At 39.1% G+C, this 14,718-nt stretch overlaps 3 protein-coding genes across 16 annotated transcripts in view; 1 reads left to right on the top strand and 2 right to left on the bottom strand.

Annotated features, from left to right (window-relative positions):
- LOC124300201 (facilitated trehalose transporter Tret1-like) overlaps positions 1 to 1,331 on the bottom strand; it is a 73,191-nt gene extending 71,860 nt beyond the window's left edge. For 6 of the 8 annotated variants that reach the window (XM_046753999.1, XM_046753997.1, XM_046753998.1 and 3 more), the window contains exon 1: positions 1,022 to 1,331. In XM_046753999.1, coding sequence (XP_046609955.1) covers positions 1,022 to 1,035 — 14 coding nt within the window. In that variant the 5' untranslated portion in view covers positions 1,036 to 1,331. The remainder of the gene's footprint in view (positions 1 to 1,021) is intronic. The other 2 variants (XM_046753995.1, XM_046753996.1) reach the window with 2 other exon arrangements.
- A 1,253-nt stretch (positions 1,332 to 2,584) lies between these two features.
- On the bottom strand, positions 2,585 to 8,429 carry LOC124300208 (uncharacterized). The gene is made up of 6 exons (XM_046754023.1): positions 8,006 to 8,429; positions 5,666 to 6,164; positions 5,131 to 5,486; positions 4,565 to 4,812; positions 4,298 to 4,472; positions 2,585 to 4,206 (listed from the first exon to the last, which is right to left on the bottom strand). The coding sequence occupies exons 1-6, from the start codon at positions 8,032 to 8,034 to the stop codon at positions 3,963 to 3,965; spliced, it is 1,551 nt and encodes a 516-aa protein (XP_046609979.1). The 5' UTR covers positions 8,035 to 8,429; the 3' UTR covers positions 2,585 to 3,962.
- A 1,865-nt stretch (positions 8,430 to 10,294) lies between these two features.
- On the top strand, positions 10,295 to 14,096 carry LOC124300207 (GTP-binding protein SAR1b). 7 transcript variants are annotated; one of them, XM_046754016.1, is made up of 6 exons: positions 10,295 to 10,446; positions 10,896 to 10,978; positions 11,982 to 12,107; positions 12,607 to 12,672; positions 12,820 to 13,055; positions 13,515 to 14,096. In XM_046754016.1, exons 2-6 carry the CDS (start codon positions 10,936 to 10,938, stop codon positions 13,629 to 13,631), a joined length of 588 nt encoding a protein of 195 aa, XP_046609972.1. In that variant the 5' UTR covers positions 10,295 to 10,446; positions 10,896 to 10,935; the 3' UTR covers positions 13,632 to 14,096. The 7 variants fall into 7 exon arrangements, with proteins under 7 accessions (XP_046609972.1, XP_046609976.1, XP_046609974.1 ...); XM_046754020.1 differs by lacking the exon at positions 11,982 to 12,107 and adding an exon at positions 12,158 to 12,277 and having other exon boundaries at positions 10,296 to 10,446; XM_046754018.1 differs by having other exon boundaries at positions 10,325 to 10,442.
- Positions 14,097 to 14,718: the final 622 nt, after the last annotated feature.

The raw sequence follows: 14,718 nt of genomic DNA, 5'->3' as shown, positions 1-14,718 counted from the left end.
TGTAACAATTTTGATAACAATTCTTTAACCGCGAGCTCACTTTCCCTCTGCCGAATGATTATACATGTACTGACTTGCAGGATTGACCAATTCAAACCTTTGCTGACAACTTCCACGAACATCCTTCGCTGTAGCTGATCGAAGCTTATGTTCCGACGGTGTTTACTCTCGCGTTAAACTTTGTTGATATTCTCCAATAAGCGCTGCAAATCTACGACGTATCTCGCTCCAAAGGTCAGCAATGAATTCGGGATCGAGGAAACGTACGAGTTATTGTTCGTAAAATATTAAGATGTGTATAATTTATACGCCAAGTAAAGAGGTGCCTGTAATCCTCAATTGGATTGGCTGGCGCTAATTAACGGCATATTATTATACATGGTGTGTAAAGGATTGACGTCAATCGCAATTGCAATTACAAGTTTGAAGTAAAACATCGCATTGAAGTCTAGAGGAGCATCGTGTTTGTTCTTGATTCGATTGAGTTCAAACGCGGATTTATAATCGGAAAAAGGTATTCCGATTGCGAATTGTAAAACCCTCGCTACGCTGTGCGTGTTAATATATTTCAGACTAATTGAAGATACGGACGAAACAGTGATTTGTATTTGTCTTTGATTGCGACAAGCATGTGATACCCTATTAGAATAGAGTCACATACCTACGCGACGGAGTCCTGAGCTTTCTACCACGACGTGGAAATCGAACAGCTATACATACATGCCTATAACAATATAATTATTTCAGCCAGTCAGCACTTTGTGATCCGCGCCTGTTTGCCTGACGTTTAACTCAAAACGAATTATGGGTAAATCGTCGATGTACGAAACGGGTTCTTTTCGCCGCACCCTGCAATTAGTGGATCACGCCCACACATTACACGTAAATCCTTGCGATTTTCAAATTATCAATGAGCTGCGCAATGCGCGCGAATTGTAATTTTCCTGGGGTGGAGCAAGAAAAGCGCAAGGGTGACAATAACGACGCGAACCAGGTGCTCCGAACAATTTCCGACACTTACCGACCGCCGTGCATATCCCCAAAATCCTCGTTACCGGCGTCAATCTGCTTTCGGGTGGTCTGCTGTACCCCGTCATCTTCGAAGCATCACCCAGAAGTTCGAAGTCCTTCTCATCGGTCACCATTAAAAATTAACCAATCCCCCTGACTCGGCGGGCAAAGCTCTAGCTACGAAACCAAGTTTTCACTACGAGATAACACCGCAATTTTGTTTTCTCTCTTGATTTACGTTATTTTTCCAGGAATAGTTGAGATTGGGGAAGGTTCACGTCAAGCTGTTAACGCACCGCGAGTTCGCGCGCGACTGATCTTCGGTCGTGAGGTTTGGAGCTTTCTCAACACCTCGCGCCGAAAGCTTGCGTCGGCGCTTTCCCCGAAGTTTCTTGACTTCGTTCGTTTTTCAGATGTCTCGCTGAAAATCGCTTCATTCGGATTTAATTTCACCTAACAAATGTTAGTTTTGAATTTTCACCACCCTTGCGTTTGCACAATTTGATCATATGATTTCCACTTTGAGAAAACATATATTCTCTCAAGATACGGATAATGTAAGCTATCGGCAGTGTTTTTCGGCAATCCATCAGCTTGTATGTAATGAATATCTGGAATTATGTTCAAGAGATGGGAAATATAATTGCGTTGCATCGCCGAAACGAGGAAATACGCGGTTGGTCGCATATACGATTTTTTATTCCGAAGATATTCACAACGTGTGGTTTACAAAAATATACTGTATACATTTATATCAGGTAAGTGATTTGATTGCATGTTACAATAAAAATTTCAAATAAGCGATTTTCTTTCCAATTTGAAATTTTCGAAAATTTTAAAAGTTCGCTGTGAGCAACTTCACCCTTTCCAAAATACGGTTAAAAGATATCTCACGATCCATTTGTTGATCTTGAAAAGATATCCTTATATCCAATTTGAGAGAATTCTTCTTCATGCAAAGAATTGCATACGCTGCGGCGTTTTTTTTTTCTTTCTAATTAGTATTCGTTTTTAAAAGTAACAAAAATTTGAAAGGCACTACATGAGAGATTACTGGAAGCTCCTACAGAAAGCGAGCTTCGGGTAAACTTGTGTTACTGCAATTTTCAAAACTTCCGCGGTCCCTGTGTAATCGGTTACAATTGGGAAAGTTTTCTCAGCCCTGTGCTGTCTGACAATCGTCTCTCTGGATATCCCCCCCATCAACGTTAATTATATTTATTATAAATTCAGCTTGACAGATTATTAATTACGATAATATTTGTGATATGAGCGTACCTTTCGTATAGGCAAATTATTTACCTATAACATACATTGATTGATTTCAATATCATTAAGATACCAGGCAATCGTTCACACCAATTGCGATTTTCTTTCCAATGTGCTTTGCGTCTACACCGAAGTTGTTCATGTTCTATAATTAAAATTACTTACATCAAAACTGTGAATTCCACCAGTGGATTTGAAACACTATTCACCGGTCGTAGAACATCATTTTATATTTTAATATATTGTTGAATTTTTTGCCTCTTCTAATGCCTGAGAACAAGTTCATACGTTGCTCTTCAACAAGATCTTCGTTTGAAATAAATCTGACAAGTTCCGAAGAGAAAGAATTTTCTTATCGAAAGTTATCAAGTACCGAGGAAATGTTTCTCTGAAAAAGTAGAACATTGCGTACGTTTTTCATATCAATGAAAGCCCCAAATTGAGGAATGCGCGATATCCTGATACACTGAACTCGAACATCCCCAACTCCATGTGCTTTTCGGCCATTAGTAACGACAATCAATCAATCGAGCTGACATGTATACGTACAAAAAGCTCTACAACCCAGTAAACTTACATATACATACACACATGCATACGTACATAGACATTCCATACGTATATCCGGACCATTAATGCCGATGCTTGCGGCACCGATTCGTTGACAAAGAGCACACATATATAACGGCAATGTTTGTCTCCATCTTTTATCCACTCCAACCTTTTTATCTTTACTCTTTCTCTCTCTCCGCCCCTGTAGCTCCTCGTAATATACGGAAAACGGACATACAGATCCGCCTAAAATACACTTGCGTACAACACACAAATACAGAGCGTTCTATTTTCGCCAAGGCTACAGGCAGACCATGTATACGTATAGGAGCTTGCGATAGTCAGATACACAAAAAGCAGAGAAGCATCCCGAGCAATTCAAGTTGGCTTATTATCAGATTCGTTAAATTGCAAGTGCTGTTTTCATAAATTTGCTCACTCCAATATTTCTATCACACATCTGTCGTGGAGCAACGGAAATGCAAATTTTACAGCTATTCGTGTGCAACACTGAGAATGCTCGATTGAGGCTGATTTTCCATCGTCACTCATCGGTTTGGAATTTTTTTTTTCCACGACTGGAAAAGTTTCCACCAGGTGTATATACATGCATTTGCAAATAAGCTGTCCAGATCCGATCGGACTAACGGTATAAAGAAATTTCATCCGTAAAGCCTATCGAGAAACTGCCTATCTACGCGAGTGCAAGATAACACAGGGCATTTTGCAGGGTACTTATCATTTCGCCTTGATGCGAACGACCGCAGCTGTTATCAATGCACTTAACCTAAGCCTGCGGTATCTGCAATAAATCAAGAAGAAGTAGATACATCTTATCTACGTCTCGTGTTCCTATGCCAAATCGATCACGTCATCTTATCAGACACTGCGAGGTGTCTGGTAAACCCGATAATCGGCTGTTGTATCTACCCGATTAGCTAGGAATAAATTTTGGTCCCTTTCGTTCAACGTCACCCCGTCGACGACCTTATTTCACGATCGTCGTCGGTAATTAAACACATATATTTGTACGAATTCAACAAATTCTTAATCAATTTCGTGCTTTTGTACGATAGGCGTAACGCTGTCGATAAATTGTTCACCGCACGCTATAACAACGCTCGAAAATCTCATCTCGCGTCATTATTCTCTACTTTATTTCTTATCTTCTTAATGTTTCGCGAGTTGAATTCCCAGCCAGCGCTCGTCACGTTCATCCTCGATTTTTGCCTCACTATCCGCTTCCCTTGAATTTCGAGGCATGTTCTCTCAGCAGCTCGATTCGCAAGGGGTGAGATCGGCATTATTTCACGAGGGATCGGACTTAACGAGTTCCGACTTCTTCTCGGCTGGCTGAAGGACGTTGCCAACGATCTGGAACAAAAATTATCCGGCCGTCAACGTCAGATCGACGTGAGAAAGTGCAAACTTCGCCTGGAGTGAAAATTTGATCCACCGATTATACCTGCGCTGGCTACTCGGAAGCCTCGTTATGTCAATCGGAGCCAACTTGACGTTCTTAGGCCACACAGTCGGACAAACCGGGGCTTGCCAAGCGGAATGAACTTGCGGTATGTGGAAGAGGCCAACTCGGCGAGCCGAAGTCGTTTTGAAACCAGAATTAACGCTCCTAGCCGATCCTGGAAATTACGGTGACGAGGAAACGTCGTAAAGTTTACTCAAAGTTCTTTCAAAATATTTCTATCGAAGGTAATCGGTGTATTTTACTCACTTTGCCCCAGCGAAGATTCGAGCGACAATCTCATCGATGTCAGAGGCGTTGATTTCAGCGTAGAAAAGCTCTCCTTAGTGCTCGTCGCAAACGGTACCGGACTGACGATTATTTTTTCAGTAAAAACGGTCCCGAGTGCATTTCTGGGCAACTGTGGCGTGTAAAGACGGTTCGCCGAAACACCATCAGGAGCAGTCTCTCTCATATTTCCTTGTCTCCGAGCGGATATTGGCGTGATGCTTCCTTTACTGGAATGGAATTTGATATCAGTACAATGATATGATTGAAAGTGGCGCTAAATTCCGTGGACTTAAGAGCCGTGGAACGGAAAGATAAAGTTTGTTGACTTGAGAAAAGCTTCTCGTGTTTATCCAGTCTGTACGTGTAATGAGTGATCGAAGCAAATGTCAGACCTTGGGGTTGTTGTATTGCATCAAGAGTTTCTTTCTTACGTCACAGATTCTCAAAATTCTAACTATACGACGTGAAATTAGCTACGAAAAATAAAGTGAAGGGGAAAAATAGTTTGGTTGTGGATTACTTTCGTTTTGAATCAGTCCACCTACCCGACGGAGAATCTTGTCGCAGATTTTTCGGCGTGGGAACTGTTTTTCCGAACTTCCGGTAGACATCCAGACACTTCAAGAGCATCGCTAAATTCCCCCCTCTCGTCCTTGTGTAATTTTGAGTTCCGATGGGTTTGGCCGACGAACTCGTTCGCAGTTCTGTGATTCCCGGGAGGATTTCTACCGCTGTAAGTTGGCGCCGGAGTTATTCTCAGCACAGCGTCCAAGTTCTGACTTAACGATTCGTCGACTTCGTTGTTCGCCAATAGTTCGGCACAAACAAAGTCTAGAATCCTATCAAGAACTTCGTTCCGCGTCTCTTCCCGGTTGCGACCATCCGAAGCACCTTCCTCAGCCTGTTTTAACGGTATCGCGCACGCATTAGAATAGGATTTACTCAAACAGTATCCATACCGCATGAAAGCTTTCGAAAGGAATCAGCCCAAGAGGCCAAAAAAATGACAAAAACTGTGGATCCTAATTTATCGCGGATAAGATTAACATTATAAACCTGCAACGCTGATTGCTGACTCACATTTTCCGGCACTTTGTGCTCCTCGATTATTTCTTCGACCGTCGAGGGACCGTCTTTTTCTTTCACGTCAACGGGAGCCGAGTCGTCGCTGTTAGCATCGACTATCTGACGCTTCTGCAACCCCTTGCCGACAATTCGCAGGTGAGGGAGTTGAGTTCTCCACTGTATACATTCGCTCCGCAAGCTCTCTGATGCAACTTGGTTATCCTCGTCGTACAAAGTTCTCTCCACAGCATCCCACTGCTCGATTACTTTCTTCGTCGCAACTTCTTCCATCTCTTCCGGCCAAGATATCGACGTGCCGCTGCTTCGACGATCCCAGCTCCAAGAATCATCCTCTGCTTTTGCCCACGGATGATGCGACATATTCGCAGCGCTTTTGGCAAACGGTTTTTGCGCATCAACCGTGGGACAATGATTCTTGAAACCATTTTCCTTTGATTTCTGTACTGTCATGTCCGTGGGGAGTTCGGGGTGCTTGAATTTCTCTGTCAGTGGTCTGGTCGAAAAATTGATACTTTTATTCAAACTTGACATCACTTTAATCATTTTGACTTTAAGATTGTGTATAGCTGTTCAATGATAAACTGAATCTTTTCGCGATTGGGATGATCGTCAAATATGTCTAGACTCTCAATGAACATGAAATGATCTGAACAAAACTTGGAATGTGTAGCTTTGATCATATACGAGTATATATCACCCAGTCCAATCCTAGCTCCAATATCAATCTTATTCCTCTCAGCAAGTATTTAAAAACAGGTGTTCTTAATTTGCCAGTGACGGAAGACATCGTAATATGGTAAATAATTATTTTCAATCAATGAATCCAATTTCAGTTTTATAGCTGCAGTTTCTACACATCTGTGAAATTAGCTCATAGGATTTCAATGGTATTCACATATTTGTTCCAAAACACCGCTATTCGTTCACTATCGGAGTTTGGTCACACTTGTCCCTGACATAAAGCCAGCAGTGACTTGAGAAAAGAAAATATAAATGACACACTCATGCCGATAATTGCTCGATCATTTTTGATATTTGCAACTTACGATACTGCGACGAAAAGTTACGAATGTGCAGATATATGTACGGTACGTGAAAAGACTTGTAATTTCCATACAGATTGATTCAGATTTCAGTACCAGATAATCGTATATAAAAAGTGTAAGGCCGATAATCGATCACTTTACGAAATTTCAAACTTTGAATTTTGAACTTTGAACTTCGAACGCTATTTCAGTCTTAGAAAGTAATGCAAAAAGCGCACTTTCAATGTGTATAATATACATTGTATGCACGAGACTACACAAGGTTTAATTTTCATGATTGTGTAAATCCATACACAGTCTATGACCTTCTGCACGTGCTATTAGAGCGCGGGAAATGCCGTGCTCAATGCAAACAAATGTGTGTACAGCTAGTCTCATTGGCTGAAAAGTTTTACAGTCACGCAAATCGCGTGGCGCCAACAAAACGTACGCTGATATTTCTCGTCTACACGTTCGATCGCTCGATTTTCCGCAGACATATTCATTAACTGCCGACTATGAGTTTGAACTTTTACACGGGACTGGAAAACGATATGATTATTTTACAATTATTAATGCAACGTACATAAATGTTGGACTTTCATTTCGCAATCGTCTTATGCATAATAATGTCAATTACAGCTGTTACGCACGTAAATACATACAAGCATGTAATCTTCAGTGCACTATACTCGTCACATACATCTTGATCACCTCAAACTGAGTATTAAATTCGAACGGTATTTGAAACCGACCTACTCATGGTATGGACAGAATTTACGGTTGAAGCATGATACCGACAGCTGCTGAATTAAAGAGTCAAGCAAATTTAAACAACCCGCAGCATTGACTCGAAGAGCACTGCGAACATTCTCGACCTCAATTACGGTAGCACGATATAAAAGTAAGATCTAGGGCTCTCGGGTATGTAAATCGCAAATACTCCCCATTAAAATCCTTGGGTGGGTAGAAGAGTCGTAGCATAAAGCTCAGGGTGAAACGACATGCGGTATAATTATACATTACCACTTATAGTTGATCGTAAGTCGAGGTGTAAATTCGTATTGGCAATATGTTATGCACGTTGATACGTGAATTTGACACGGGTCAGGGGTTAAAAGCTTTTCTTGCAAATACACACCTGTGCACAAATACAATTAGTAGATGCGACGATCAGAACGACAACTTTGGCGAAAGAGATATTTGGTGGCATACAGTGATTTTAATAGTTGGTACAATATTCGACTTCGTATAATAGGTGGCTTACAAACAGCGAGAGGAGTGGATCAAAGTGAATCATGCTACGTACACGCTTCTTTTTGATGTCTTCCTATGCATTTCATGCTTCTTCGTCGAGAAACGTCAACGCCGAGGCAGGTGTTCACAAGCGTCATAAGAATTATTGATTATTACATTAGCGGCCAGTTTTATACTTTTGCATGTGATGCGACGAGAACTTGAATTGAACATCTTACTATTCTAACGTATAAACAGACTTTTCTAATCTAATGTTCTAAACGCGATTGTCTTTGATTTTGCAGAAAATGAACCGCCTGCTCTAGCAAATGCGTAAATTCTCTTGTGCTTGTTTTCGGCTCATTGCGCCTGCTTCAAAATGGCCGCGCTCTGAACAGTGACCAGCACACTAGTTGTATATGGGACATTCCGGCTGAAATCGATCCACTTTTGACCTCATGTTTTCGGACTCAGTTATGAATTTTTTTTCGAAATCCTATTGGCCCACAAGAAGACCCGAAATTTTTTTCAGAATTTTTTAATCAAACGATCTTGAGTTTTATTTTATTTTTTTTTTAAATCACAGTTTTTAAAAAATGACATTTTTCAAAAGGACGTAGCGCGAAGACGTGAAGTCGTGCAATAAAATTTTATGGAAATAAAAATACATTACAAATGAATGCACTTGTTTATGAGAAAAAGTTTTGGACAAATTAATTACGTGGCATACTTGACGAAAAATTGTTTTTTTTTTTCATGCAACTTTGAATCGCAGGAGTATTTTGTTTTTAGAAAATTTCATCCTCAGACCTCACATTTTTGCGCTACGTACTCTTGAAGAATGTCATTTTTTAAAAAAGACGATTTTGTAAAAAAATCATAACTTGAAACCGTTTGATTCAAAATATATGAAAAATTCGAGTCTTCTTGTGGGCTAATCGAATTTCGGAAAAAAATTGCCAACTAAATTCGAAAACGTGAGGTCAAAAGTGCGGCGAGTTAAGCGGGAATGCCCCATATGTTGCTCCGTGGCTGTATTGTGCAATTTCCAGATGACGTTCATACCACGCAGTCGACTTAAGGAATCGGTCTGATCGAGGTGGCGCTGAAATTTAAAATAATGGTCGTAGACAGACTTTTTTCAACACCCTGATTGGCGGGAAAATTTTAAAAGTTCGCTGTGAGCAACTTCACCCTTTCCAAAATACTGTTAAAAGATATCTCACGATCCATTTGTTGATCTTGAAAAGATATCCAATTTGAGAGAATTCTTCTTCATGCAAGGTATTGCATACGCTGCAGCGTTGTTTTTTTTTTTCTTTCTAATAAGTATTCGTTTTTAAAAGTAACAAAAATTTGAAAGGCACTACATGAGAGATTACTGGAAGCTCCTACAGAAAGCGAGCTTCGGGTAAACTTGTGTTACTGCAATTTTCAAAACTTCCGCGGTCCCTGTGTAATCGGTTACAGTTGGGAAAGTTTTCTCAGCCTTGTGCTGTCTGACAATCGTCTCTCTGGATATCCCCGCTATCAACGTTAATTATATTTATTATAAATTCAGCTTGACAGATTATTAATTACGATAATATTTGCGATATGAGCGTACCTTTCGTATAGGCAAATTATTTACCTATAACATACATTGATTGATTTCAATATCATTAAGATACCAGGCAATCACTCACACCAATTTCCTACATCTTTGTTGAGCCAAGTTTAATTATCAATGACGCCAGATTTTTTTTCTTTTGCTTGTGTTTTATAATTATGTTAAGATTAAATTATTAATGAACTGCCATCTATGATCACATTATCGATCCCGCTATCTACGCTTACTGGTGAAATCAACGTTTTTTGCAATGTTATTGTAGCGATTACGAAAAATTCGTTAAGAATGAATTTGGAATTCCGAAGATTCTGGGAGCATATGTGTCTCCCCATGTCAATTTGAGTCAGGCTGTCATACACTATGGGAAAAATTCATTTATAATCCGATATGGAATTGTTCGATAAAGTACGCTAATGTTTCTCAGATTCCTACCTCACAATCACTGTGCGGAGTAAATCATTCCCTACGTTCGGTGAGCGAAGTAGTTCTTCGCACACTTGAGACCGTATCAACCTGCGTCTTAACGCGTAGGTACATACGTAGATAGACATTGCCAGTAAATCAAAATACATAATTACACAGTATATGCGTAATATTGAATTAAATTACAGGTGTTACGTAGCATATTCTTATTCGCGAATAAAACTTTCTGTAATTTAAGTGCAGATCCCTTAACGTGGTAACTGAATCTCTGATACAGCATTGTGGTTAATTTATTCGTTCGGTATCGCAGTTCAAATATCCCGCCGTTTGTGGAACGGTGACTTGACAACATGGCCGCCGGAAGTGGACGTCACCTAGTGCCAACTGCCAACTGATTTGGCTCCCCCCTGAGCTGTAGACGTTTCGTTGAAAGAAAGTGATTATTCACTGTTTTCTAGTGGTTCCGCACATTTTTCTCGTAGGTATGTGAAGTTTTATTGTTCAAGATAAGTTAACTACGTCTGCGTTCAATGTCAAACGAGATTTGATGCATCTTTAATTGTTGTCAAAAGCAACTGCGCGACGAATAAGCTTGTTATTTTTGGACCACGTCTTGTGGGCCAGCCTAGTATTCTTTTGTACATTTCGGTACTTTATTCTACCTCTTTCTTGGACAGCAGTTCATTCCATATAATAGTTAATTTCAGTAGCCATCCATTCCTATTTTATCGCAATTATTCTTCACCAATCTGCATCCCGTAATCTACTTTAAAAACGGTCACGTTGATCTTTCGAGTGAATGATTACACGGAATTTCGATTGACATACGCACACACTTCTCTTTTCACAAGGCTAAGCTCGTACGTACGCTGCTATCTTATTAAGAACTTTATACAATTTTCACTAGTCATCATGTGTCTTATTTTTGCAGAGTCATTTAGCAATTAGCACGCATAAACGCCACACACAAAATGTTCATTTTGGATTGGTTGACGGGGGTTCTTGGTTACCTTGGTAAGCATATTTACTACTAATATATTTTACAGATTCCCGTTAACGCTAAACTTATTTGTGCTCAAGCGCAAATTTGCAAATATATGAAAAATACCATCTCCATGTGGACAAAGTTTACCTGTAAATAATGAGATGCCAACAATACTTGCAATATACCCTCAATTAATTTTGTAACCGAAATTATAAACACCTAACCTGAATGTTCTAAAGAGCCATACCCCGATCCATTTTGTGTCATTTTTAAAAAAAAAGTTAACCAGACATTCCGCCCCAACGTCATTGATCGAGAGATATTCTTTTGCCATTGTCTATTCTGAACGAAAAAGAAATTAAAAATAAATCGATATTGCTGTTGCCGTTGGTCAAAAACTTGATGAAATCTTGAAGGATATTGCAGAATACAAACGAAGAATATTATTCAGGAAGGTGAATATTATTACTTTTCATCACTTTGTATGTTGTTCCATTGTGTTTGTGGCTTTTACCCAATATGAGATTTCAATATCGTATCAAGGACCGTCCAGTGGCTGCTTATCAAACCAGCATATTATTAAAAAAACTCGTTTACCTTGGCTTGGATGTAAATTCTTTGTAATAAATTGCACTGAAAACGGCCTTGTAAATGAATTTATTAATACATTTTTCTTATGTATCATCATTATGTGGGAATAGTGCCAAAAACTCATCTTGTGTACGCAAGAGTAGGTTCCCAGGAATTAGGCAGCTCTATCGCCATCGGACTTGAGCTGCAAGCAGAATGCAAGCAGAAATGATCTATAACTCAAATTCAAGCTATTCGTTTCTTCTATCATCTTCTGATCTATCTCTATGTTAAGAGTCACAAAAATAATGGAATTATGAAGATTTTTTAGATGAGGGCCGCTGTTAATGAAACTAGTTACTTTGTCACTTATAATCATCCGATGAAATAATGATTTTAATTTGATTGAATCATGAACCATGAGTGATAAGCCAAACAAAAAGAAAGACCTGCGTTTCGCAGGTTTTTCTGTTCCTGTCTGTCGCGGGAGATTTGCCTTTCTTGGGCTGCCCAACTCTGGCCGGCGTTCACTGCTAAATGCTGTGCTAAACGAATGTCTAATCGATCCAGTAGAAGCCACGTTACAACGTAAGTCAGTCAAAAACAAATGCATGACGTTTGTCTGTTTAAATTCACAGGGCTGTGGAAGAAAAGTGGGAAGCTACTGTTCCTTGGCTTGGACAATGCCGGCAAAACGACGTTACTTCACATGCTCAAGGATGACCGGCTCGCCCAACACGTGCCGACGTTGCACCCAAGTAACTAACCCTACAACTAACCCAGCGATTTAATTTGTAGTCGTACAGTATATTAATGTCATCGAAATACTCAAACCGCGTCTGCTTTGCATAGGAAATATTTGTCTCAAGTAACGAAATGTTTTTTATCCACCTGCAAAGAGACTTGTATAAATTGGAGTTGATTTTCTGCGTGTAAAGTACGACAAGTATATTATTCAAGAAAAATAAAGCTAGAAACTTTGTCATACATTTACGCAATGATTAACGAGTTCACGCTGAGTTTACACAACTTGTTAATATGTTACGTAATCAATATACAGTATTAATCGACGATTCTCTGTTTTCAGCCTCCGAAGAATTATCCATTGGTAACATGAGATTTACAACTTTCGATCTTGGTGGGCATACTCAAGGTAAAGCAACGAAGCCTTTGTGTCACTGAAGTTTTTAAAATTTCACTAATAAACAAAAATTAGTTTTTGTTGATGCAGCTCTAATTCTATTCAAACACCACAAGACATGAGAATCTGCTTATACAATTCACCCAATATCTGTTGCAGCACGTAGAGTATGGAAAGATTACTTTCCTGCTGTTGACGCGATAGTTTTCTTGGTCGATGCCAGCGACAGGTCGCGGTTACCTGAATCCAGAGCTGAACTCGATGCGCTCCTAACTGATGAGCAGCTCAGTACTTGCCCCGTTCTTGTATTAGGTAATAAAATTGACAAGCCTGGCGCTGCCTCGGAAGACGAGCTTAGAAACTTCTTCAATCTTTACGGTCAAACTACAGGAAAGGTGAGTAACATTGTCGCAGAATTGTTGCAACAAACAAACTTTTGCTAGTATTCTTTTATGACATGATTTTCGACTCAAAATTAATAAATGATGGCATTAGGTAACATACTTTATTCGACGAACATGTCAATCACACATCAACATTGGATTTCTTGCAAAGTAGAAACTCATATTTTCCATAGATCAGGTATCAAACTTACAAACAAATGTAACATGATAAACATCTTGGAAGGGCATTTTTTTATATTTTCAAATTTTACCCCGTCTTAATCAAGCACAGATCCTATTTTTTTTACGGTAAAGTCTTACAATATTCGTGAATGCAATAATAAAAATTATATTTCTACAAACCGACGTGGGACAAACTGGTCCTCGAGAATAGAGTTTATATTAATATAAATACCCCGATAAGACCAACATTTCTCATTTACGTGATACATAATGAATTAATATTATCAGGGAAAGGTAGCACGCAGTGATATTCCCGGACGTCCGCTGGAGCTTTATATGTGTTCAGTGCTGAAGAGACAAGGATATGGGGAAGGTTTCCGCTGGCTAGCCCAGTACATTGACTGAGCATGTGAAAACGAAATGTAATATCACTGACTCCCAAAAACTTCCTCTCTTTTTTACTCGAATGGTTGTCTTTGTCCTGCGATTTATATTCACCGAAACGCGTCACGATGAAACATAATGTTACGGTATAAAGAAATAATTTTCAGCCCTTCTATAACTGATAAAAAATAGTGACTAGTAATATCTGATAATTACCTAACTCACTGTTAACAATCTTATAGTGATGGGTTACATCCAGGTAAACCATTTAGATGTAATCCACCTAATAATAATTGCCCATTGAATATTTTCGGAAATACTTTGTAAATCTTTTGAACATGCATGTAGAATGTTATGAGTTAAATTTTGATCGGAGATTTATTATCTGAAGAATTTGGCAATCTCCGCTTTGGATGAATTCCCAAGTGCAATAATCTCATAACATTCTTTCACATTCAACCAAATATCCTTTGGTAATAGGAGACATGAAACAAAACAGTATTCAAAGAATATTCATAGTTCGCCTATTGTTTTCGAAGAGTCATTCTATGAATATTCTATACTTATTTTGTGTCAGCAGGCAAGGAATATCTTCCGCTTGATTGAGACATCACTTCTGGTATAATAGAACAAACCGTTTGTCACCCTGCCCTAAAAACTTTCTGAATCCTACAGACCTCCCAACGTTCTATCCTACAGATTTACATATTTCAGTGCTATGGGATACTGTAACGCTCGTACAAAGCGATATAAACCATTTTGATAAATAAAATACGGAAAAAAAAAAAATCAAGTGTCTATTTAAGAATCGTAGATTTCTTATGAATTATTTTGTTCTGTTGCATGGTCCTTGCAAAAGTCAAAGTTAACATCATTTCTAGGAACATTAAATTAAATTAAAACAGAATCAATCATTAATCAACTTCACCGCCGAGTTTCCAAAGTTTGGCATATTTTACTTGTGTTTACTATAATTCCAGTATTCAGAATGCAATACGTGTAAAATTTTTGAACTAGTATGCGCATTACTCATGCATAACCAGTTCAGCAGCATCGAAAAATTTTCGTGGAAACTCTGTGAAGTGTATCATAATCGGACGTTAGATAA

The sequence above is a fragment of the Neodiprion virginianus genome, chromosome 3, assembly GCF_021901495.1.
Source record: "Neodiprion virginianus isolate iyNeoVirg1 chromosome 3, iyNeoVirg1.1, whole genome shotgun sequence".
Classification (NCBI taxonomy): Eukaryota; Metazoa; Arthropoda; class Insecta; order Hymenoptera; family Diprionidae; genus Neodiprion; species Neodiprion virginianus.
The sequence above is the reverse complement of the archived record's forward strand: the minus strand, read 5'-3'. Positions and strand labels throughout refer to the sequence as shown.